At 31.7% G+C, this 26,192-nt stretch overlaps 1 protein-coding gene across 5 annotated transcripts; it reads left to right on the top strand.

Moving 5' to 3' along the window:
- The first annotated feature begins 118 nt into the window (after window positions 1-118).
- Window positions 119-26,192, top strand: LOC139523543 (apoptotic chromatin condensation inducer in the nucleus-like). 5 transcript variants are annotated; one of them, XM_071317648.1, is made up of 21 exons: window positions 119-278; window positions 700-739; window positions 1,251-1,282; window positions 3,864-3,954; window positions 4,245-4,327; window positions 5,493-5,858; window positions 5,895-6,045; window positions 6,737-6,983; window positions 7,173-7,365; window positions 7,820-7,899; window positions 8,565-8,637; window positions 15,678-15,750; window positions 16,615-16,763; window positions 17,369-17,482; window positions 17,753-17,891; window positions 18,686-18,927; window positions 20,216-20,323; window positions 21,883-22,216; window positions 23,095-23,198; window positions 24,433-24,555; window positions 25,108-26,192. In XM_071317648.1, exons 1-21 carry the CDS (start codon window positions 132-134, stop codon window positions 25,195-25,197), a joined length of 2,979 nt encoding a protein of 992 aa, XP_071173749.1. In that variant the 5' UTR covers window positions 119-131; the 3' UTR covers window positions 25,198-26,192. The 5 variants fall into 5 exon arrangements, with proteins under 5 accessions (XP_071173749.1, XP_071173745.1, XP_071173748.1 ...); XM_071317644.1 differs by having other exon boundaries at window positions 5,493-6,222; window positions 7,179-7,365; XM_071317647.1 differs by having other exon boundaries at window positions 122-278; window positions 5,493-6,045.

The following is a 26,192-nucleotide window of genomic DNA, read 5'->3' as shown; positions in this document are numbered from 1 at the left end:
AGTATTTTTTTCTAAGTAGGCACAATTGTATAAAGAATTCACTGTGTTTTTACTTTATTTAATTTAATTGAAACTTATAATGAATAAAAAATAACAGTAATTTTCACTATTACGGAAATCAACGACAGCACATGTCAACAATGGCGGACACTGATGCTCCGACTTTAAGGGGAAAAGACATAAATGACTATCGCGTGGTAGATTTGAAGAAAGAATGTGATAAAAGGGGTCTTTCTAAGAGTGGAAAAAAGGAAGATATTGTAGAGAGACTCAGAACGGTAATGCAAAATAAACCGTATGAATATAGCATCTGAAAAATGTATCAGGTGTATCAAAGTGATTCAAACAAAATATTAAAAAAATCAAAATATAATTTGCTGTAGCGGCTAGCCTGTAGTTTTTGGTATTTCAAAAAGCTATGTTCATCATTCTATATCTGTCACACTTTTACCTTGTTAAAGTACAGTTTAAAATGTCAGTAATAATTGTAGTCGAAGCCAAAATTGTTACCCAAGGGAGATAATTCTTAAATTATAGACTAAAAAATGGAAAAAAAAACAATAAATATCTCTTTTAAAGAAAGTCAAAGCACTAACAATGTCGGCTTGATTCTGTTGTTTTTTTCTTGGTTTTAGAACTTGTGACAATCACTTTATAATATGGTTTACTACCATGCTCATTTGTCTTCGTTTATTTCAGTTCCTACGAGAAGAACAGGAGACAGATGAAAATCCTGAAAGTAAGTAACTGGTAGAATGATTGTTTGTAATGACTTTTCTTTATTTGCATACAAAAGAACATTTAGAATAACTTTCTGGCAGCTTGAATTAGGAGATTTATACAGTATATTATGTAAATTTTACTCCATTGATTAAACTTTTTTTTACCAGAACCAATTAGCAACAATTAGATTATTACTTTTACACAAATCAATACTCATATAACATGTACAATATGTAGTGAGATGGATCATCAAATGTATTATCCAAAATAAAGATAACTAGATGATTCCAATCAGAAAACAGTCCATCACAGGAAAGGGTGTAAAAAAACTAAATATCACCATACAGTGTTCATAAATTTTGCCATGTACAAATAAAAAGCTAAAAAGGTCCTGGAATGAAACCTCTAGAAAAAGACAGTACAATGATAAGAATCTCAGAAATAAATCCAGATTCTTATTGTATATTTATATTTTGTTGAATGCCACATGTATTATATTGTTTAAGTATTGTTTTCTTTCTTTCTAGATCAAGATGATAATGAGCCAATAAATGCAGTGGTAAGAAAAATCAGTACTCCAATAAAACTACAAGTTTACTGTTACCATAAGGACTTATTCTTCATATCTTATTATTGCCTTGAAATTAATGGTTGTGGATGTGAATGGATTAATTCTAATAATCATTAAAACAATTATCAACAAATTCAGTACAAGTCTGAAGGATAGAGCTAAAATATAGAGAAAATCCAAACATACTTTTTCATTTATTTCACGCAAAGTCATCTTGTGGAAACAGATCTATCTTTCAATCATAGACACAACAATAACTGCAAAAAACAAATGATTATCAACAAACGAACTGACTAAACACGTTCATCTTTTCTCATTATCAAATATAGATGAAAACTACAAAACTGTAATATCAGAAATATAACAAATTATGTATGTTGATTTGCACAAACTGATTCCAATCATCTTTTTATGGAATACTCTTAACATGATTTAGTTAAAAATAATTTTCTTGACTTGAAGTTGGTGTTGAGTCAAACATGGATGGGGAGATTGCACATTTTAATTAATAACCATTATATATATGACATTTAAAAAAAATTCATAAAATAGAAAATTGAAATGGGGAATGTGTGAAAAAGACAACAACAGGGTTCGACAGCCCGAGACTAGTTACTTTTGTGTGGGGCTAGTAAATGTCCGTGGCGCGGTAGCCCGAGGGGCTAGTAAATTTATTTGTCATTGAACATCAATCTGTTGTACTTTCGGCAAATACAGTCCAAACGCCGGTCATATCTGACAACTTCGTCGAATTTTGTCTACACTGGTTCCATGACCTCTTTATTTACATACAGATACAGATACTGGAGGGTAAATTTTCTACCGTAAACCAGTCGCTATATATAGTCAACTCGGCCTAAGATTACTCGGCCCATAAAGTAAGAATGCACCACGTTTCAAGATAATCCGTTTTGAAATAAACATTAATTATACAGCATATACATTTTGGTTTTATTATATTTTATTAATAATCACATCAGAGATCCTGATAAATCGTGTGCATAGTTTAGCCTTATCTATTACATAGTCGTCGTGTAAATAGTTTAAATTGGAAATGCCCTTTCGTTCTTAAAATAGAGCATTGAAAGGTTCCCTGTTGAAATTTTCCTTTACTCCAAAGGTACACGTGGTGATGAAAACTTTTCGATCTTCTCTGTCTTTATAGAATTAGCGTTTGTCATGTCGTCATAATTCTTTTCGTATTGCTCGGGATTTATCATTACAGTTGCAATGGACTGAAACGAAAGTAAATTTCCGGTAATAATATTAAATGTGATTAGCTTCTTTTTGAGAGCTGAGGGGTGATGATGATAACAAGACTAAGGCATTGGTATCAGAAAGCGTCCATTGCACGTACCGGGATGTATGCATGTCATAATGCATTAACAAGAACAGGGTTAATACTCGTCATGAGACAAATCAGTTGGAACATGACTCAGCATCAGAAACCAAAAGTAAAATAGGGGACAAGTCAACTTATTTATGTAAATAAAATTAAACAAAAACATCGTTTTAATTTGATTATTTTAGTTGATGAGTTTTTTGTAAGCCAAAAAAGTGTCCCATGAAATTGTGTCTTCTGTGAAATTTCGTTCACGGGACAGAATAACACATTTTTAAATTGAAATTTAAATCAGGACAACAGAGATGTAAACAAAAATGGAAATTGGTGAATATAAACAGCTATATGACTTTTTGTGTGATGGTCAATACCCTCTAGAGTTTGATATTATAATAATGAAAGAAGATCATTTAGAAGGCAGGCCAAGCAATTTGTAATTAAAAACAATGAAATGTTTTATACATGTTGACAAAAAAAAAAACACTGGAGAAAACATTCAAACTTGTTATTCATAAAGACAAACTGAAAGAGGTATTGTACCTATTCCATAACGAGAGTGGATGCAATCTTGGGGTTAATGAGACCTCTTGTTAAAAAATGACAATAAAAAAAATGTTAAAACAATTCATTGATTCCTACTATATATTTAAAAACAAATGTCTATCTAGTCTTATTAATTTTTGTAAATTAAATTATTTGGTATTAGACAAGACTTTTAATGCAATTTGGACATGACTATGAAAAATATCCATCAAATTCCTGCCGTTAGATTTTTTTCATGTTAATTTTTTTTTAATTTTTTTTTTTTTTATGAAGATATAAACAAGTATGAATAGTTATTTTTCAGACTAAAAACATCTTCTTAAAAGGCCTCAGAATGCCTCAGAATGCAGGATTTTGCATCTAAATTTCAAAAAATTTATGGGGGGCATGCCCTCAGACCCCCCTAGCAAGTTCGCTGGCCTACGGCCAGCTCACTCGTGGGCCGTTGGCCCACTCACCGGGCTACCTGACACAGAACAGGGCTAATTGAATATGCACCTACAAAAGTTAGTGTCAACCCCTGAACAACCTGACCAAAGAGCAGATAACAGCAGAAGACCACCAATGGGTCTTCAATGCAGCTGTTAATTCCCAAAGCTGGAGGCGTTCTTCAACTGGCCCCGAAACAAAAACTATAGACTATTAATACACAAAAAAATAAATATCTCTTTATATATTTCACAGGAATCAGAAAAGAGTGATGTTATTAAATTGTATTTGGAAAAACAGAAAAAGTTACTAGCAGACAGACAGGAAGAAATAAGAAGATTTTCAGGTAAGATTAGAGATTAAAAGACTGTGTTTGTAATAAATATTTTATCCAACTTGTCCTTCTCGACAAATGTCATAGATTTTTCATTATCAGGTATGAAAAGAACAAAAAATCAATTTCTTCAATAATATTGTACAACAATTCAATAGATAAGTAACTCAGTTATGAGAAAATACTTCAAAAATCTGAAAGAAAACAAATGCAATTCAAATAGCCAATCCTTACTGAATGTTATGACAGAATGTAAATTAATTTCTTACTAGTAATTTAAGTAATTGTGTTGCATTTTACAGATGAAAGTGCATCAGAAGAATGTCAAAGTCCAACCAAAAAAGACAAACCAGATCTTTCTGCTAGAAAAACTCCAGAACAAAAGGTATCTTATTATAGAGCGAAACCAGCAATATTCTCTTCCTTTGGTTTTAACACTTTACAACTGTATTTTATGCATAATGACAAAGTGGTTGATACTGTTCGATATTGTCTATTGAAGAGAAAAGGTATTTTTATCATGTCAAAACTTGTGATGTCATGGTGAAAGCTAATCTTTTGTACCTTACACAAATGTTACTGTAATTGGTTAGCACCGTAGACAAATTCAAGGTGATATAACCTACAACATCTGTTCATATGCCCATGACTGTTATAACTTTACTGAGTGCTAGAATTTATAAATCAATAGAAGAACTTATAAATATCATCAACAAAAAGACCCCAGGTCATCATTTCAAAGGGGATAAAATGACCTTAAAAAATATAAAACACAAATTCTATATAAATGATAGTTTCTTAAAAAAGCAATTCAACATATGAAGTTGAGCACTTAGTGTAGAGATCATAGGCCTTGCACATTGTGCATATTTTCTTTAAAAATCTGTAGCCATTGAAATTTGAATTTGAATGGTTTGCACAGTTAGACCAGAGACTAAAATTTTGTTTTTCTGAGTTTTGTCAGGAATTTAAATTTCAATTCTTAGTGAGCTTCAGGAAAAAAACATGATATAAATTACTGCGAGCCAATGTGTATTAGGAGGAGGCTTTACTTTTCTCCTATTTGTGTTATACATGTTTTAATTAAGCAAAATGACATAATGAGACAAGTATATTTTAAATCATGACTATCATTGCTTGCTGGTATAAACTTTGTTTGTCTTGTTATATAAAAATAAGATTTGATATGATTGCCAATGAGACAAATGTTTACCAGAGACCAATGAACAAGGATGTAACAAAGACAGGTTACTTTACAGCATTCAACAATGAGCAAAACCTATACTGTAAAGTAAGCTAGAAAAAAATGAGGGAGATGAATTGTAAATATTTTTCTCAATAAAATAATTAACTAAGTATATTCATTCAGATAACAACTGATGCATTATATTTGCAAAGAAAGGGAGATAGCAATGCAGTAGTAAACATTCATTTAGAAATAGAAACATCATATAGTAACCATAACATTTGCTACAATTGTCTGTTTTAGGTAAAATAATAAGCCCCATATTGTGACCATATAAGTATGAGTAAGATATTTTTTTTCTCAGAAAACTTCAGAAGATGGTGCTGGTGATTCCAGGGCCTCAAGGAGAAGGTCAAGTACCCACAGCAATACAGAGGAAACAGCACAGACAGAGGTGACGTCTCCAATTCAACCAAGGCCTAAAAGAGGATGGAGAAAGTCTAGAGATGGTCCTGTTCCACAGGAAGAAGCAACACAACCAGACGAGCAAGCAGCTAAGATTGTAGAAAAGTCTACAGAAGAGGATAAGACCACAGAGAAGGTCAAGGTACCTGAGGAAGATGAGGTCTCAGACAATGTCAAGGTTGCTGAAGAAAAAGTCTCAGAGAAGGTCGATGTTGCTGAGGAAGATAAAGTCACAGACAAGGACAAGGTTCCTGAGGAAGATAAAGTAACAGACAAGGTCAAGGTTCCTGAGGAAGATAAGGTTACAGACAAGGTCAAGGTTGCTGAAGAAGAAAACGTAACAGACAAGGTCAAGGTTCCTGAGGAAGATAAAGTTACAGACAAGGTCAAGGTTGCTGAGGAAGATAAGATCACAGACAAAGTCAAGGTTGCTGAAGAAATCAAAGATTCAGGTATAACTGAAAAAGTTGCAGAATCAGGCACACCTAAGGATTCAAGTATCAGTTTAAAAGCTGTTGATACAGATCAACCTAAAACAGAGGATTCCAAAATAGTAGAAAAAAGCAAAGGTGAAATTAAAACAGAAATCAAAAATATATGTATTGAAGAATCAAAGGAAACTTCAAATGGTAATGATTTCAATTGATATAAAATATTGGTGATGGGTAATAAACTCTGATATAATATATATGCAAACCATTTTAAACACATTCGGTTTTGTAATTTCTAAAATATTTATAATAAACTTAAGTTGTTTCTTTTAGAATTTTGCATGATTAAAGGTTAGAAGACAAAAACATTTATTAAGAATGCATTTATTAACTGTTTGCATTATGGTTTTGTATTAATATGAACATATTAATTGGATTACAAGGGAAATCCTTGTTTTTAATTGAACAAGATAACCCCTGTATAAGCTGCATTATAAATGAAATAGGAATTATTAGTCAATTACACAATACTAACATAAGTCCTTTAATTGAAATCAACAGCTTATAAATTTCCTGTAGCTGAAGCACTTTTCTGGGTTAACCTTTAACACAATAATGTTTTTGGTTGATTTGCTATCTAATTGATGTATATTGAAAATCTTACTTCATTGTTATTTGTATTAAAAGCAGATATAATGACTCATTTTTGCAGAACCTGTTAAGTCAAGGTCAAAATCTCCTGAAGATAAGAAAAGACAAGAAAGAAGTATGTCCGCTGAGAAATCAGATGAAGGCAGCAGGGAGAGGGAAAAGACCAGTGGGCGTCGCCGATCTGAAAGTGGCAGTAGTGACAGGGAAAAGTCAAAGAAACCAAGAAGGTCAAGGGCATCTAGTAGTAGTAGCAGCAGCAGCAGTAGGTCAAGATCACCACCGAAAAGGAAATCTAGGTCATCTTCAAGGTAACAGAAAAATTGTTTAGCTAGATGAAGAGGTGTTATTGATTAATGGTATTTAATGTTTGGAGCAATTACAACTTCTATGTTTTTTAATGCTAAGAATATTCTGTAATATATTCGTAGGCTTTCAAACCACATGCAAAAATTCCAGAAAAAATAAATCTATCAGTTATTATTTTACTTTTTTTCTAGTTCAAGTTCAAGGTCAAAGTCTAGATCTAAGTCACCAACAAGAGGGGCAGCAACCCAACCAAAATTGCCAAGAAAATCTAGGTCAAAATCACCAGGTAATAGATCATCATCAAGGTCAAGATCACCACCATCCAAAAGAAGATCCAGATCATCAAGTTCCAAGTCAAGGTCACCATCACCAGTGCCTGAAAAGGTTAATATTTTTACGTACAGTTTGTATTTATCCGTGCCAATAAGTGTTCTTATACTGTATCTGAAATTTATAAAGATATCAGATTCAATATTTATTAAAATCGTAGCTTGAAGGACAAACATGTACAACACCAACACATCTTTAGTTGTAAAGTTTAGCTTTCAACCAGTTGTTAGTTTCTGTTTTGGGTTAGAAGGAGACTATTAAAAAAATTATCTAATAGAAAAGTCAATCAGTATTTTATCATTCGTAAGTATCTTGGGGAAAAATTGAAGTCTTGAGAAAAAATTAAGTTTTACCTGTGGGATTGCCCATAATATTGCCTCCTAATAATAAAACTGATTGCTATGGTAAGGAACAAGTATATAACACCTGTCAATAACCCTAATAAACAACAATCTGTTTGGAAAGAACTTGTCTTTTATTTTTTGAAGCATATAATTTATTGTTGCAGATTCAGATACCTTCAAAAATGGAAGTTGAGGAAGCTGTGTCAACAACATCAACACAGGACGAGGAAGTAAAGGAAGACGAGTAAGAATTCTTTGATATCATGACCTATAGGCATAAGAGCTGCAGCTTGTATTTATTTTACCCACTTAGCATCAAAAGTGAACTTTTCAGATAAAAATCTGATCTGTAAAACATATGATAGTTCTTCATATTTTCAACCCAATTTTTTGGAGAAGAAATTTCTAATACACCTTTTATATTACCTGTGACAAAATTTCTACAATTATTTTGATGAACCAGGAGAAGATTAAACAGAAATATATATTATATATATATGTTCTAGGTTTTGAATCAGTATAAAAATATGGAGATATGTTATGATTGCCAATGAGACAACTGTCCACCAAAACTCAAATGAAGTAAATATAATCAATTAAAGGACTTCAACATTGTAAAAAAACATTCTTTATAGTCAACTAAAAAAGTCTCAGACATGAAAAATGTAAAATAATCCAAACGAGAAAACTAACAGCCTATTTTAAAACAATTTACGAAAAAACAAATATGACCGACATTAACCAAAGACATCCACTGATAGTTGTTTTGAATGATTTAAGTTCCTTTTAATCAGAATGAGAAAATACTAAAAAAGATGCTATCGAAATCATGACAAGTTGCAACAAATTTTATACTTATCCAATATACATGATATATATGTTATTTTCTAAAAAAAAAAATGATTTTAGGAGCTCTTCAGCAATGGAGGTAGAAGAAAGTGACACTAAGCCAGATACTACTGTAGAATCAGTATTTGAAAAGGTATGTTAATCTGTTCAGCTGTACACAAGTAGGGAAGGAGTATTACAAACATTGAATTGTGAAAAAAAACATATTTTGATAGGTGAATATTTATTATGTAAAGTTCACAAAATATTTCATGGAAAGTTAAGGACCACTCATGACAATGGCAGTAGTACACATTCTTGCTTTAGTTCAGACTTAAAACATCTTTGAACCTGAAGATAATTGTTAAATATATTATTAATCCTGACCCCAATTTTAAGTATTGTATATTGAAAATTTATTTCAACAGTACAAAAGTATCATTTCAATATTCTTAATTTGAATTACAAATGTGTTTACACTATGCATAATTACTGAAATAAAAACTTGAAGAATAAGAGTATGAAAAATGTCTACTCGTTTTTTAATGAATTAAGTGCTTCTTTAAAGATAGAAAATAGGTATGCTACCAGTTTTCTAAAAAAATTAATTGCTGCTTTTTAAATGCAAATCATTTGATAGATATTAATGAAAATGTCAGATGTCACAGTATATGTAACTGCACAATTTCAATTATTCTAATAAGATTTATTTAACAAAAATTGAAATTAAAAAAGATAAGGCCTGTTTCTCTTTTATTTATAGACTATTGCCATTTCATGTGAATTACGTAAATTCTAGTAATTTGAAATATTATTTTGTACTTGAGTAAACTCCTTCTCTAGAATACAATTTTTAAATAAATTTTTCACAACTCACTAGAGCCAAAGACGAATGGTACAAGGATGAACAAGGACCAAACTGAGGAATTTCTCTTCACTTCCCGAACCCCTGCCCCACGGTCAAGGTTGTCACATCAAGTTCTTTGTTGAAAATGAAAATTCAAAGACTGCTATGTAGGAAAGTTCAGATTGACATTGAAAGAAAACTTTTACACAAGTAGTTGGACGAAATTTTGATTTTGAACTGTGTGAAGTGAAAATTCCTTCTATGGAAAGTGACGTATTGGAATCCTTCATAAAATCTAGTTTTGGACTTAAAAGAGTGATTTTGCACTTCATAAAGTGATTTTTTGGACTTCATAAAGTGATTTTGCACTGCGTAAAGTGATTTTGGACTGTGTAAAGTAGGCAGCTGTTAGTCTCAAACTAACAGTTTGCTGAATTAATTCTAAGTGCATTGAAGTGTATAATTATCTGGGCTGGATAAAGGAGTGTATCTTTATGAAAACTGCAAGGATTGCACTAGTATATCTTATATTTCCTGTTAGTGACAAGGATATTTTATCTGGACTTGTAAAAAAAGACATCTGTTAGTCTGGACCGAACATGTCACTTGACTCTTAAAGGATTGAAGTAAAATTTTCAGAAAACTGCTTTTTATTCCTTTTGTTAATTGAAAACTTTCTGGTTGTGCAATTCTGAGAAGCTGGAGTAACATTTTGTTTGGACTGCATTTAGTATGCATTCGTTAATCTCAAACTAACAATTTGCATAAGTTTTACATGCTAGAAAGTATTGTCAGTTTATTTTGACTTTCTGGAGAATAAATCATTGTATTTTTCGAAGAAGCCATTACTGGACTAGGGACTAGGAATCATGAAGTTTTATTGACTCTGAAGCCGCAACCCATTAAAACCTTGTAGTGAGTGTTGTAATATACATGTTATATACTATTCAGTATTAATTATGGAAGTGGAAAAAAAGATGTGGATTTTAACCCTTGATTACTAATTTCAAAGATGAACAATCAGTAACTTGTCATATTGTTACCATCAGCTGAAAAACTTCTTTTGTCTCTCAACACAGCCAAATAATTACATGCAACAGTAGCACAGGAATGGATATTCTTTCAGCAAGCTTTTTGTACTGTGAAGAACTGTTAACCTCAAACTTGCAATCTGCTCTGAAGACCACCACAACATAGAATAGATGAGCACTAAACTGTAATGGTGCTCTTTCTTTCGAACTGATGATCACTGTATGAGTTATGCCAAATTTGTGTACAAACTTTTAGGAATTCTTTCATGTGACACTTACAAGATGAAAAGGCTTATTTTTGTATCAGCTGTGATTTGACATTTAGCATCTAAGATGATAGATCATGCTGTGACGTTATACGTGAAAGTCAAATGTAACCTGCCAAGATGTAATTCAGTATAAACATTGCATAGGGACATGCTAAGTACTGTCAGCTACAGTTCTTAGTCATTTAAAACTTGTACGAAACTTATGAATGCAAATTCAGGAACAGTTTAGATCATACTGAATCTGAGATCATATGAACACTTCAGAGCAAGCTATTTTACCTGAAGCTTTATACTGTTAGAAGGCAGATCTAATTAAGTGACAACATGGGTTTTCCCTGACTCACCCCATTCCCTGTTTAACATTAAATACAGCGGGAGCAGCAGAAAAGGCAGTAACCACCTGGTTTGTTTGAAAGAAGTTAATTTGTGTTAATCATCTTGCGTTTTAATAATTCATGCAGTCACATGTTCAGTCAAACTCAACAGTTTTGGCAATCTTTGAAATAATTTGAATCATTAATTTATTAAAAATTATCCTAGAAAAAGTCAGACTTCAAATAGTTTTGAATCTAGGACTCAAATTTGGAAATTATTTCATCCTGTTCAATAAATTTAATTGTTATTATCTCTCTAAAACCTAACATGTGATTGTACAAGATAAATGTGTTATATTGTTACTAATTCATGTCTTATTCTTCAGATGCTATATGTACATGCATGTAGAAACCAAAAAAGTTTTCAAAAACAAAAGGAATAAACTATTTAGGTTAAAACTATATGTCCCAATTTTATCTTTCATGCAGAAAAAGACTATAATTTTACCTTTTTTTTTGTGAGAATAAGACCATACATCAGCATGTTATGTACATATTTATAAAAAGGAACGTAGAAATATTCAGTGAGAGCATATTTTCTCTAAATAATTTACACTGTAGCATATTTGGCTTTATACATTTGGCCGCCATTTAATTTAAAAAATTTAAAAGTAAAGACACTGTTTTAGCAATTGTTTGGGTCAGCTATTACATAAAATTGGGTTTCAATGCATAACAATACATTTGACACCACAAACCATTATTTTTTTTGAGCAAATAAAATTTGGTAAGCTACGTACATGTATCTCCAAATTAAGGTCATTTGTATCCTGTTACATCGTTATATATTATTCATGGATACCAAATTTTGTGTATGACGATAATTCACTGGTTATTTTAAGTTATATTTACAAACTTTTCAAAGAAACTAATTACACATGTTACATTTTTTGGAAGTTGAATATTTTCATGATATTTTTGTGTTCTAAGAGGGAAGTAATGCCCTTTACCGTCAGGCTTCAAATGGTCATTTCTGGCTGCTGTTAGAGTGAAATTGGTTAAAATTTTTCAATGATTTGTCAAATTATTCTTATTTTGATTTCGTCAGACGTCTCAAATAATTATCGTTACCATCATTTTTGGAAAAAAATTAATCATGTTAATGTTATTAGTCAAAATCAGTCGATTTTTGTTGAGCCTGCGACAAAAGAGCCTGCGACCGACAGTCACAGAAAGCTTGACATATAGGGATAGTGATCTGGTGGCAGCGTTAACTAAGTTTTTAAAAGCATTATATTTTAGAAAGCGGAAGAATGGATGCTTCATACTTTGTGCATTGTTGTATATGAATGCATCATGTTACAAGGTTTTCGTCAGTCACATGTCCAATGTCCTTGACCTCATTTTCATGGTTCAGTGACTACTTGAATAAAAAGATAAGATTTTTTGTAATTTTAAATTCTCTCTTATTATAAGTAATAGGATAACTATATTTGGTATGTGTGTACCTTGCAAGGTCCTCATGCCCATCAGACAGTTTTCACTTGACCTCGACCTCATTCCATGGATCAGTGAACAAGGTAATTTTGGTGGTCAAGTCCATATCTCAGATACCATAAGCGATAGGTCTAGTATATTTGGTGTATGAAAGGACTGTAAAGTGTACATGTGCAACTGGCAGGTGTCATCTGACCTTGACCTCATTTTCATGTTCAGTGGTTACAGTTAAGTTTTGTGTTTTGGTGTGTTTTTATATGCCCGTCAAAATTTTGATGGGAAGTATTATGGTATACAAATGTCTGGCGTCCTTCCGTCTGTCTCTCTGTCCGACTTAAACATGTTTCACTGTAACTTGAGAACGACTTATCCAAATTTCATGAAACTTAATATAGTTGTTTCTTATGATGGTCAAATGAATTGTATACATTTTGGTGAAAATAAGATTAAAACTTTTTGAGTTACGGCACTTTGTAACTAAAACAGGGGTCTGTTTTTTTCACATGTCACACCGTATCTCAAAATGATTTTTGATTATTGCTTATAACTTTACACACTTCGTAGTTATATTAATCTTAAGATCTGTATACTTTTTGGTGATGATTCAAAATTTCATTTTTAAGTAATTGAGTATTTTGTAAAAAAGGGGGAAGTTATTTTTACATGTTGCGCTGTATCTCAAAAACGATTTATGATTATTACTTAAAACTTTACACACTTCTTTGTTGCATTAATCTAAAGATCTGTATACTCAAAAACAATTTATCATTATTGATTCATTATTGTTTTGATTCAAAATTTTATTTTAGTGATATTTAGTTTTTGTAAAAAAAAAAAAGAGGGGGGGTTTCACATGTCCCGCCGTATCTCAAAAACAATATATGGTTATTGCTTAAAACTTTCTCAGAAACTATTTATGATTATTGCATAAAACTTCCACACAAGAAGACAGGTGTATCATGTGCTCATGGCACAGCTGTTTATTTTTTATACTATATACAATAGGTCTTCTATATTTGGTGTATGGAATGATTGTAAGGTGTACATTTGTAGGTGTCTAGCTGGCAGGTGTCATCTGACCGTCACCTCATTTTCATGGTTCAGTGGTTGAAGTTAAGTTTTTGAGTTTTGATCTTTTTTTCTAATACTATATGCAATAGGTCAACTATATTTGGTGTATGGAAATATTTTATGATCTATAAGGTCCAACTTGTTTCACAAAGGATAGGCGAACGGCTAACGGCGTACGCCGTATTTTGACTCAAAACAAGTAAACCGGCATATCATCCAACATTAATAGGAAAATAATAATTTAGCCTTTAAATCTGCATTTTTGCATAATTACATATTTAAGGAGTTTTATTAAAACATTGACAAAAATATTCATGCTTTAATATTTTTATTATCTTAATTTAATTGTATTTTAGGTTGTCATTGCTCAGTCAGGAGACTTACTTAAATAAGTGATTTTCTAAATCACTGATTCAAGTAACATTATTTCCATAAAGGTTGAAAGTTAGAGTTGTCTTTCTTTAATAATCACCTATTTAAGTAGTACAAATTAATCACTAGAAGAAGTGATTAAGTTTTATTGTAGCTTTAAATATAGAATACTAATGATCCAGGGACTAATTATGTTTCTAAACTTATCAGAACCAACATCTGTGTTGTCTAGGATGACCAGGTCATTTCAGGTGATGACCTTGTACTGAATCTAGGATATTGACATAAAAATCACTTGTTTAAGTATCAGACCTCAATTTCCTTCCCAAAAATCACTTCTTTAAGTATCATTCTTTTAATAACCCCCACTAATTTCAACACCCCCGAACAGTGAAATTTTTATCGCGAACAGTAGAATTTTATTACATAATCTGAAAGATGAAACCTTGAACTTCACAGGAAAAATACTCCCACTGCTGGGAAAAATCTTTGAAGAATGTATCAGTTCATTATGTAAAGCCATTATTATAGCATTTTTTCAACTAAAATAGAATTTTCAGCTAAATGATAGCATCAAAGTCATAAACCTAGCTACTTAAAAGAAGCAAAAAGTTCATTTTTTTTAAATTTTACTAATTAAAAGATATTATTTTAACCTATGTGTTTAAAATTTTTAAAAAACTACATAATCACAATTTGTAACAAAACCTCGAATTTGCTACTCAAATAAGTGATTTAAAAATCACTTATTTCAGTAAGTCCCCTGACTGTTGCTTTGTTTTTAAAGAAATTTTCTGTTTCGTAATAGGTTTAGAGATTAATTATTATGTTTTAAAAAAAGAACGTTTTCTCTTCACCATCTTCGAAGTATGAAGATAAATTGCACATAACAATAATATTTTTTCGTTTACTGGTTGTTTTTCAGTATTTGTAACCGTTAGTTTTTCTCACTTACACTCTTTCCGCCATCTTGAAATGAAAATGCGCCGCCTTCGCCTGAGTCCTGAGATAGGCGAGGGCGGCTTAAGCCGTTATTGCGTGCGCATCCAAAATTTTGTGAAACAAGTGCACCGGGCGTTCGACACCGGCAAAAGGCGTACACCTTTTTCCGGAAACAAGTAGGACCTAAGTCAGTCGCGCAAGTTTTATTTGACCTTGACCTGATTTTCATGTTCATTGCTCAGTGTTAAGTTTTTGTGTTTTGGACTGTTTTTCTTAAACTACATGTATCAGCAAAAGGTCAACAGTATTTGTTGTATGGAAGAATTGTTAGCTGTACATGACTGCCTGGCATGGTTCATCTGACCTTTACCTCATTTTCATGGTTCATTGGTCAATGTTTAGTTTTCTTGGTTAATGTTAAGTTTATGTGACAGTCATGACAGTTGTAATAAAGCTTTATGTTTAGGACTATCAACATAATAACAATGAGTAGTAAAGAAGGTGAGACATTTCAGCGTGTGCACTCTTATTTTTTATCGTCCAAAAGAAAATATGCATTTTATCGTCACACAGCAAAAATTACCGTTAAAGTCATCTGGCAAGAATTTTTACTGTTATCGTCATTACCCTATTACCTCTCCATCTAAGGTTACATTAATAAATACATGAAGTTTGGTATCTAATAAATGTCATTACCTGATTACAGTATTATATATGTATAATGATAGTATTGGAATGAAACAAAATGAGGTTTATATCAACTTTGATGTAGTGTGTTAAACTTTACAATGTTATAAAAGAAATACATAGACAAACTGTTGAAAAGGGATATGTTGATATGTTTTCTGTAGGAAACAGAAGGGGAGACAACAATGGAATCAGATGTATCACCAGAGAAGATGAAAAAGAAAATCTTGTCTCAAGGTCTGTACACTTGCCTGTAAAGTCAAAGGCTACATTCTAATAGATATAAGAAGATGTGGTATGAGTGCCAATGAGACAACTCTCCATCCAAGTCACAATTTGTAAAAGTAAACCATTATAAGTCGGATGTACAGTCTTCAACACAGAGCCTTGGCTCGCATGTGCACCAAACAACAAGCTATAAAGGGCCCCAAAATTACTAGTGTAAAACCATTTAAACGTGAAAACCAACGATCTTATCTATATAAAAAATGAGAAACAACAAGCACTTATGAACCACATCAACAAATGACAATCGACAACTACTAATCATCAGGTTCCTGACTTAGGATAGGTGCAAACAAATGCAGTGGGTTTTAACGTTTTAATAGGTACCAACCTTCACTCTTATCTGAAACAATAGAGTATAGAAAGACACACTATGAAATATCAATTGAAATGACTTAACTCAATCAAAAGACAAATTAACACAAGTGAACATACACTGAACAAATAAAGTAAAAAGTTTAATTTAATAAAATAAGTATGAAACAAAACAAACAAAAACTTCACAAAATAACAATATTGAACAAAGTTCACTTGAAAAATCCACCGAAACAACCCCATGGAACGGCATGGTTTTACACGAATATGGCATTATTATCTTGCTTAAAAGGTAATCCTATATTTTTAAGTGACAGTAACTGATCTTTAATTATGTTACAAGAACATATCCCATAATCATAATAGTCAAATTGTTTCTTGTTATTTGGTGGTGTCTTGAAAAGTTTTAATGCAAAATTATTGTAATGAAACTAACAATAGTTTAATGAGAAATTCATTTGTGAATGAAAAATTAACCATGAATGCTACTTTTGAATTCAGGTATTGACAGAGAAGAAGGAGAAAAAGAAGAAGAAAAGGAGAATGTGAAAGAGAAACCTGCGAGAAAGAGGAAATGGGGATCTAAGACGGGGCAGCCAAAGGGAGCGAAGAGGATCTCTAGTTACAATATATCTACAGACTCACTGAAGGTAAAGAAAGTACACAGAAGAAATAATAGTCATTGTGAAATTAAAAGATATATGGCAAGAAAATAAAAACTTTTTTTGATTAATTGAAAGTATATATAACAAGTGATTATATCCCTCTGAATTGCTATTTTACGAAATTTTCCTTTGATCTTACTGTCAGACTGATTATTTACTTTCTCAGCACAGTAGAGTGATATGAACAATTAATCATAGAAACTAAGGTTACATGTGCCATTGTTAATGAAAGTTAAGTTTTTAACATTTAAAATTAAACAGTAAAAGACAATAATGATAGGACATTCAGTATAAAAAATTAAATAACACATTGCTGAGAGGGTGATAGATCAGATATGTACCCTCATAAAAACATTGTCAACCTTGGCTTCGTCTCATTGGACAATGTTTTCTCGGGGTAACAATCTTCTCTATCACCCTCTCAGCAATGTGTTATTTATATAATGATTATATCTTTAAATGTAGAAGAAAAAAAAACATTTTATACTGTGTCATTTTCAGATTTTATAAGAGAAAAGAATATTCATTAACCTCATAAAGACATTAGAATCAGTATAAATATTGGTTAACATTTGATATGTATTTAACAGGGATTGATTCCAGAAATCAAGATGACAGAACCTGTCCTTGACCTTGGTAATGATGATGACAGGATCTCTGATGTAGAAGAAGACAAAAGAGATGTGACAATTAGGAGAACTGTGGTAAAATATCTGTACACTTGATCTCTTGGAATTATTTTGAAATTTTGATAATTGATTATTTTCTCAAGAGTTTACAGGTCTGTAGGAATAAATTACCGTGATATGATAGTGAAACATATTTATTAAGTCCAAATTTTGTACAGAGGTGGTTGAATTTTAATTGATCTATGCTAAATTTATTCAGAAGTAGGATTTTTGTACGTCATATATATCCTAATTAAGGTTTAAGCATATTGCATTAAGTAACATAAACATTTGTCTATTATGTAGGTTGTTAAAGATGATGAGGCTAAAGAGGACTTGGAGGAAGGGGAAACCCCTGATTCTCCAGAAGAGGGAGAGACTGTGGAAGAAGAAAAAGAAGAAAATGAAATGGAGGTTCAAGAGGATAAAAGAAAAGTTAAAAAAGGTAAACAATGTTGAAAAATGAAAAAATACGGATAGTAAGATAATGTTTATTCATGCTATTGTTGGTTTACTATCATTGATGTGACTGCTCCAAATTTAATCTACACACATGGGGAGGGGATACTTAGAACTTGCCTTTCTGTACATGATTATCATTTTTTTTTATATAAATATTCATCTCTCTTACCATAAAGAGGGGTATTAGACCTTGATGTTTGTTTTTCAATCTGACCTTTTGCCAACAGTTTTCATTTGATTTTAATGAAATGTACATGTATGTAAAAGGATATCACAGCCAATATCTCACATGAATTTGAAAGGCACAGTTCATTATTTGTGTTTATAGACCATTAGGGCAAAGTCTATTTTGTAAAAATATTGTTTCATCCTGGATGGGGTAAAGAAAGAACAAAACATGTTTAGAATTCACTGTGGGAAATCTTTCCCCTGTGGGTAAGATGATCAGATGTCTTTTCCCTGGGGGTAAGATGATCAGATGTCTTTTCCCTGGGGGTAAGATGATCAGATGTCTTTTCCCTAGGGGTAAGAGGATCAGATGTCTTAAACTGTGGACATTCCTTATAAAACAAGTTAGAAAATTACTCTAAGATGTTTTAAGATTTTACAGTCCTTTTGACTTATCCTCAATAGATCCTTATTTTCTGCCTACTACAAAAATTGTATATTTTTAACTCAACTTTTGAATGTACTCACAGCTGTCAATCATTGTTTGCTGAATATTTTTTTTTACATATAATTTGCAATAAAATAATAATGTAAAAATTATTTCTTCAGCTGAACAAGTAGTTATACGAAGAGTGAGTCAGAAGAAACCGCTTATTGAAATGGAAGAACCAGCCCAGGTCAAATCAAGGTCACCATCACCAGCAAGGAATCCTGTTACTAATATTGTTCATTTGAGGAATCTTGTACGACCTTTCACCTTACTACAGCTGAAGGATTTACTGAGGAGAACAGGAACATTGACAGATGATAAATTCTGGATAGATTCTATCAAGTCACATTGTTATGCTACTGTAAGTGATGAGAGAATCCAATGGGGCTGCAGTGGGGGTGGGGTTATTGACAGATGATAAATTCTGGATAGATTCTATCAAGTCACATTGTTATGCTACAGTAAGTAATGAGATAAACCAGGTGGCTGCAGTGGGGGTAGGGACATTGACAGATGATAAATTCTGGATAGATTCTATCAAGTCACATTGTTATGCTACAGTCAGTCAGAATATAATCCAAGGGGGCTGCAGTGGGGGTAGGGACATTGACAGATGATAAATTCTGGATAGATTCTATTGAGTCACATTGTTATGCTACAGTAAGTTATAAAATAATATAATCAATGGAGGATGCAAAAGGGGTAGGGCATCCTGTCCAATTAGAAAGAACCTTATCCTTTCTTCAAAAATGATTTTTAGAGAATTATTAAGTAACATGCCTTCTTTTGTCTCATAAATTAAAGATTGAATTTGAAAAGATGATAAAATATTCCAAGGTTAATTTTTATATCTTGCTTGCATATTGCCATACAGAATGAGACGGTGTAGAAAAGCTTGATTGAAGAAAATAGTTGATTTAGGCTCTGGTAAAAGAATAATGATTGTTTAAGCTATACTTATTAAAAAAATAAAAGATGATGTAGATTATGCTAAAAGTATAAAAGTAATTTATGGTGTATATATATGTATGTATATTACAGATTGCAAATGTGTCCAGGTTTTGATTGTATAAAATTTTAAAATCCTTTACGTATGCTTATGCAAAACTTATATGGTTGGGTTTCTCAATATATGTGATGTAAAAAAACAAAGCAGCATTCGCATACAAACACAAAATATGAAATCTAAAAATCTCTTTTAACGGGGATAAAAATTGTGAAGATAAATATGGTGCATTTAAATAGATTACTCAAAATATTAAGAAACAATAAACATGTAATGAATTTTATACATGCAGCATTGTGAATGCAAATAGGCCTTCCTGCACCGGAAAAAATATTACGACAGGGGTAATCTGTAATACATGTGTAATTCAGATCTCAGACAAGGTATAAACTGTGACATTCCCCGCCTTAAGGCTTATATCCCCTGACCCTTTGCCTCGTGGGATACTAATTCTTAAGCCGGGAATGTCACATTATATACCCTGTCTGAGACCTGAATAACATATAACATATGCTATACTTAAAGGGTAAAATTGATTATTTATTTATATTTACATGTATAATTTTTTGTATAAAGGAAATAAACATCAATGTTCATGTAAAATTTGATTTTATTAACTTGTATCTATTATTTTCTGTTGTAGTTTGAGACTGAAGATCAAGCTGTAGAAACTAGGAAAGCTTTACATGGGAAAAAATGGCCGTCATCTAATCCTAAAATATTACAAGTAGATTATGCCACTCCAGATGAGGTTAGTTTACTGAAGGCCATATTATGTCTATAAAATTGAGAATGGAAATGGGGAATGAGTCAAAGAGACAACAACCGGATGAAAGAATAAAAACAGCCCAAGGCCACTAATTGGTCTTCAACACAAGGAGCAAATCCCCACCCAGAGGCGTGCTTCAGCTGGCCCCTGAACAAACTTGTGTACTAGTTCAGTGATATTGGAATCATACTTAAAGTCATATGAAACAAGTGACTGTTGAAAAATAATGTTTATCTAATTCTTGAACCAATGCATGAATATCATAAACTTAGTCTTCTGTGCACCATTTTATCATTTTTTCACAAACGTTTTGTATAATCGTCAATTATTTTTTCTCTCTGTCTGTTATTGTGTGAAAATATGGCAGCTGCTTATTTGTCTTGTTTTAAAGTCATAGTTTACCAATTGTCAAATTATAGTAAACAATCAACAAAGAAGCATAGATATTAATCATGTGTATAACATGTACAATCTGAAAATAGTTTATTTAAATGACAGATCCATGTGTATTGCGATCACCCAATTTAATGAGAAGAGTCACGCTGAGGTCACTTGCATACCGAAAATATTTCTGCGAATTGCTTCTGGAAGCAAGCAATTAAAACAAGTAAACTTCTTCTAAATTTTGACAAATTATAGAATGTTCTTCAGAAAAAAGTATATGTTCATAAGTTTAATAATGAAATTATCCATTTAGTTATAAAAAAAAAACCATGCATCATCATTTTTTTTTTTTGAGGTTTCATATGACTTTAACAATGAAATATATAAATGAACTAAAATTAGAAAGCATACAAGACTAAAAAAGGGCAGAGGCTCCTGACTAGGGACAGGTTCAAAAATGTGGCTGGGTTAGACATGTTTTGTGAGATCTCAAAATGCCCCTTTACTGCTAGCTGATGTAGAAAAGAAAAAAACACACAGCAATATGCACAGGAAAACTCATTAGTTAATGTTTTTACCAAGTTTTCTTCATGGTTTACCACAATTTATGTTTTCCATTCATATTGAATTATTTATAATTACAAACATTTGACTAGTTAATGTTTTCAGTTGTTTTTAATTTACTGCTGATTCTTTTATTTTAATTGGAAACAATTTTCATGGATTAAGAATGTATATTATTGATATTTTTTTTGTGGTATTGCAAAAGTCTGCATACAAGCCTATAGAATATTTGAATTGAGGATTCCGCTTTACCCATGAAATCCCAGGAAATTGGTTCCACAAAAATAATATATCTAGTTTCAAAACCTTGTACATTGGTGAAATGCAACAACTTATTACAGAAACTTTAAGCAGCTGCTACAAGCATGATGTTCATAGATAAAATTTCATCTAGAGAGATTTAAAAAAAATAATGTTTTACTGAAAAAAAAAATTGACAACAGTTACATGCTGAGATAAAAATCAAGCGTTATTAACAGTTATTAACAGTTATTGCTGCAATGGAGACGAGGCATTAATATTAACTGATTACATAACATAACAAATATTTTAATGAAAACATGTTAAATTTAAACCTTGCTTTATTATAACAGATTGACTATCACAAAAATGAGGAGGAGGCACCACGATTAGCCAAAGAAAAAGCTCAAAAAGAAGCTAAAGCCAGAAAGGAGGAAGAAAAGAGAAGGAAGGCTGAAAGAGAAGTGAGGTTAGCAAAGAAAAAAGAAGAAGAAGAGGCAAAGAAGAATAGACCTCCACCAATCAGAGAGTGGGACAGGGATAAGATCAGACAGTCAGAAGAAAAGGAAGATCCTCAAAGACGACGTAGACCGTCAAGTGGTTCACCAACTAAAGACAGACGACGAGGAGATAAAAGTAGGGAGAAAGAAAGAGATAAGGAAAGGCCTGCAAAGAAAGAAAAAACAGGTATTGTTACTGCTCATTTTAATTGTGTTTTGTTATCAAATAACAAATTGTGAATTTGATATTGATCTAGTTGATTTTTTTTCAATTGTCTGTACGATGTCATTGAAGACCTAACCTAGAGTCTTTAGACATTTTTATGCCCATTTTATAGGCATTATGTTTTCTGGTCTGTGCGTCCGTTTGTTCGTCTGTTTGTCCGTTATTCCGTTCGTCCATTGTTCCCTTCGTCCCGCTTCAGGTTAAAGTTTTTGGTCAAGGTAGTTCTTGAAGAAGTTGAAGTCCAATCAACTTGAAACATAGTACACATGCTCCCTATGATATGATCTTTCTAGTTTCAATGCCAAATTAGAGATTTTCTCCCATTTTCACAGTCCACTGAACATAGTAAATGATAGTGCAGATGGGGCATCTGTGTACTGGGGACACATTCTTGTTGAATGATAAATTTTACATTGAAGATATGCACTTCACTTTATTTGCACAATCAGAAAACTTTGACAGCTTTTTGGAGAAGAAAAAAATAATGTTAATTTTTAGGATCATTTCCCATTTCCAATGGAAATAACCATTTCGTGAGCCTCCCAACTCTTCTAAAATAAGTGAATAAACATTTAAGATGTGAACCTCTTATATGCACACATTTAGGAATTTTGTCAACAGTAATGAGCCCTAAAGACTAAATTTCATTTGTTTTGCTAAATTGTACTGATTGTTATTTAATATCTGTCCTTGCTGACCTTCAAATATATGCGTCCAAAATAATGTATGTCAAATTGCTATTGCCATTATCTTTCAAATTACAAACCACAAGTATTGTAGCTTGGCCTTTGATTATTTTGCCCATTATTACAATAACATTTATTTTTCTGTATTTATAGATAAAAAAGAAGATGAAGAACCACCTGCCAAGTTATTGGATGATCTGTTCAAGAAAACAAAAACTACTCCTTGTATATACTGGTTACCATTAACAGAAGCACAGGTAAGGCCAGACAAGTCAAAAAACAAAAACTACTCCATGTATATACTGGTTACCATTAACAGAAGCACAGGTAAGGCCAGACCAGTCAAAAAACAAAAACTACTCCATGTATATACTGGTTACCATTAACAGAAGCACAGGTATGGCCAGACCAGTCAAAAAACAAAAACTACTCCATGTATATACTGGTTACCATTAACAGAAGCACAGGTATGGCCAGACCAGTCAAAAAACAAAAACTACTCCATGTATATACTGGTTACCATTAACAGAAGCACAGGTATGGCCAGACCAGTCAAAAAACAAAAACTACTCCATGTATATACTGGTTACCATTAACAGAAGCACAGGTATGGCCAGACCAGTCAAAAAACAAAAACTACTCCATGTATATACTGGTTACCATTAACAGAAGCACAGGTATGGCCAGACCAGTCAAAAAACAAAAACTACTCCATGTATATACTGGTTACCATTAACAGAAGCACAGGTATGGCCAGAGCAGTCAAAAAACAAAAACTACTCCATGTATATACTGGTTACCATTTACAGAAGCACAGGTATGGCCAGACAAGTCAAAAATGTTTTCTTCAGAATTTGTATGGCCCTGCCAGACACTGGTCTTGACCATAAAATTTTACCCTTATCTGCCAATAATAGAATAATGTTCACAAGGAAAACTTCTTTTACTGCTCAAAAGTTATCTATCAGTGTTTCTTTATTGCATTTAAAATTAGTATAGATTTCAATTTTCCTTGAAATTATTATGAAAACAGGACTTAATGTGGAATGAAACTAAGAATGCTTTTACTTGTGTTGTGTGTTAATGTCAATTCTTTATAAGTACTCAAGTTTCAACAAATTCATTCTATTCAACTGTCTTACAAGTTTATGCATTAACTGGAAACACTTTTTATCCTGAAATTATGGACCTAATATTCTGCACCTACTCCTTTAGGACATGACTGGCAAATATAACCATGTTTCTGAATTCTTTCTTTTAAGGTTCCTAACTTTAAAGTAACTTTTTTGCTTTTTTATTAAAAATCCAATAGTGAAAACATATTTCCTTATATTTTAATAGCTATTATGATAGTGAAATGTATACCATGTAGTTGAAAAGCAAAACTAAGTAACTTAAGAAGGGTTATGGTGAAACGTCTTAAATATTAAAAAATAACTACAATTTATTTTTTCATTGCATTATATTTAATGTTCATTTTATGATTCTTAGGCAGCTGAAAAGGCAAAGCAAAGAGAGGCAGAAAGAGAAAAAAGATTGAAAGAAAGAGAAAAGAGGAGAGAATCAGATCCAACACCTCCACCTCGTAGAAACTTAGATAGAGAAAGAAGGAGTGTAAGTTCAAACTATTATTAGATATAATTAGTTGTATTATTATATGAAAGTGTTGTCAATTTCATTTTGTTGACAACTGCCTCATAGTGTGCTGACCCCAAGTGCAGTTGGTCTTGGGTTCCATCTGGATCCGACCAAAGGCTTGAAATTTGATATTGCTGTTTCTACTTATAAAATGCTTCAGCATCTAGGAGTGAGAGCAAAAACATGTCAATCAGGAGTCAGAATAATGTGTCCAGGTGCAATGACTTGTTTTTTTGCTGATTGTTAACTAGCATTTTAAACATTAAGCTGAAGGTACTAGTTGTAAGATTTGTCTTAAAAGTTAATATGAAACATTTCTGGTATGATATAAAGATGTGTATTTGTTGTCACATAAATTCATTTAAGCCTTCATGTTCAGGGAAATTCAGTATTTAAACAAAAATGAAACAATAAAATTCTGAAGTTCAAATTTAAATGTGAAGTATGCCACAAAAGGATTTTTTTTTAATCTATATATATATATACAATTTGAGTTTTTTATTATGATTACTGAATTTATATTTTTAGCCACCACCTAGAGGTAGAATGGGCGAATGGCCCAGACGAAGATCACCTGAACGAAGAATGTTACCTGATATGAGAGATAGGAGAAGATAACTCATGATTAGCATAGCAAATAACATACAGATAGGTTTTACATCATGTACATTTTATATGGTATCTTAAAAAGAAAATTTAAGTGGTACTTTTTATGATTGAAAATCAAGGGGAAAAGCAGATGGGTATATTGCAAGATATCTCTTTGAGGGTTAATCATATGTGTTTTATGATCACATAGATTGTTAGGAGGTGATATGTTTATGGCATTTATGGTTGATAAGATTCTGCTGCCGTGAGGTATTCCATCATCAGTGATGAAAGTCATTATTCTGTCCGGAATGTGCTAGCATTTTTGTAGATTAAAACATTTTATAATTATGATATAACAAGAATGTATTAAAGGTATAACTAAAACAAGTGTAATTCAATTGTAATTTTTCAATAATGGATAATAAATGAATTATTTCATGTGACATTAGGTAACCTAAATGTAAGACACATTTAAATCTGTGTTGAAAATATATTGTTTTTTCAACATTGGTTTCCAAACAAGCATAAGTCTAAAAACAAACTTGCATGAAATTAGGATTTTAGTTTAGAAAAAAATATGAATGAAATTCACATTTTACTTTTACAAATAAGCATAAAATTAGTAGGTATAAACATATTTGTTCTTTAGATTGGAAGTTTGACTTCAGCAATGAATTATTTTGCACTAAAAAGGGAGGCTTTTTTGCTATGAATTTCTCCTACATTTAAAGCTAATTAATGGCTTCATGTATAATATGGACATATTTTATAGAACTATTTCATTTTAAAGTGCATACATGTATTTAAGGTCATTAAGATACATGTCATTTCATTTTACATTAAAGTAGATGTTAAATAAGATATCATCTGTAATGGAATCAATATGTGGAATAAATTGAATCTGCTGAATTTATGTTCATCTATTTTACTTCATTAAATATACATATTTATTCTTTTATTTTTAAATTGACTTCATTTTTGTTGTGTTACTTGTAATGAAAAAAATAAAATATTTTATACAA

The sequence above is a fragment of the Mytilus edulis genome, chromosome 5 (assembly GCF_963676685.1).
Source record: "Mytilus edulis chromosome 5, xbMytEdul2.2, whole genome shotgun sequence".
Lineage (NCBI taxonomy): Eukaryota > Metazoa > Mollusca > Bivalvia > Mytilida > Mytilidae > Mytilus > Mytilus edulis.
This window is presented reverse-complemented; position numbering and strand designations above follow the sequence as displayed.

Coding starts and splice junctions, on each gene's coding strand:
- LOC139523543 (XM_071317645.1), top strand. CDS start 132: ATGTCAACAATGGCGGACACTGATGCTCCGACTTTAAGGGGAAAAGAC. Junction 4,328..5,492: donor GAAAAACTCCAGAACAAAAG/GTATCTTATTAT, acceptor TTTTTTTCTCAG/AAAACTTCAGAAGATGGTGC. Junction 6,223..6,736: donor ATCAAAGGAAACTTCAAATG/GTAATGATTTCA, acceptor TCATTTTTGCAG/AACCTGTTAAGTCAAGGTCA.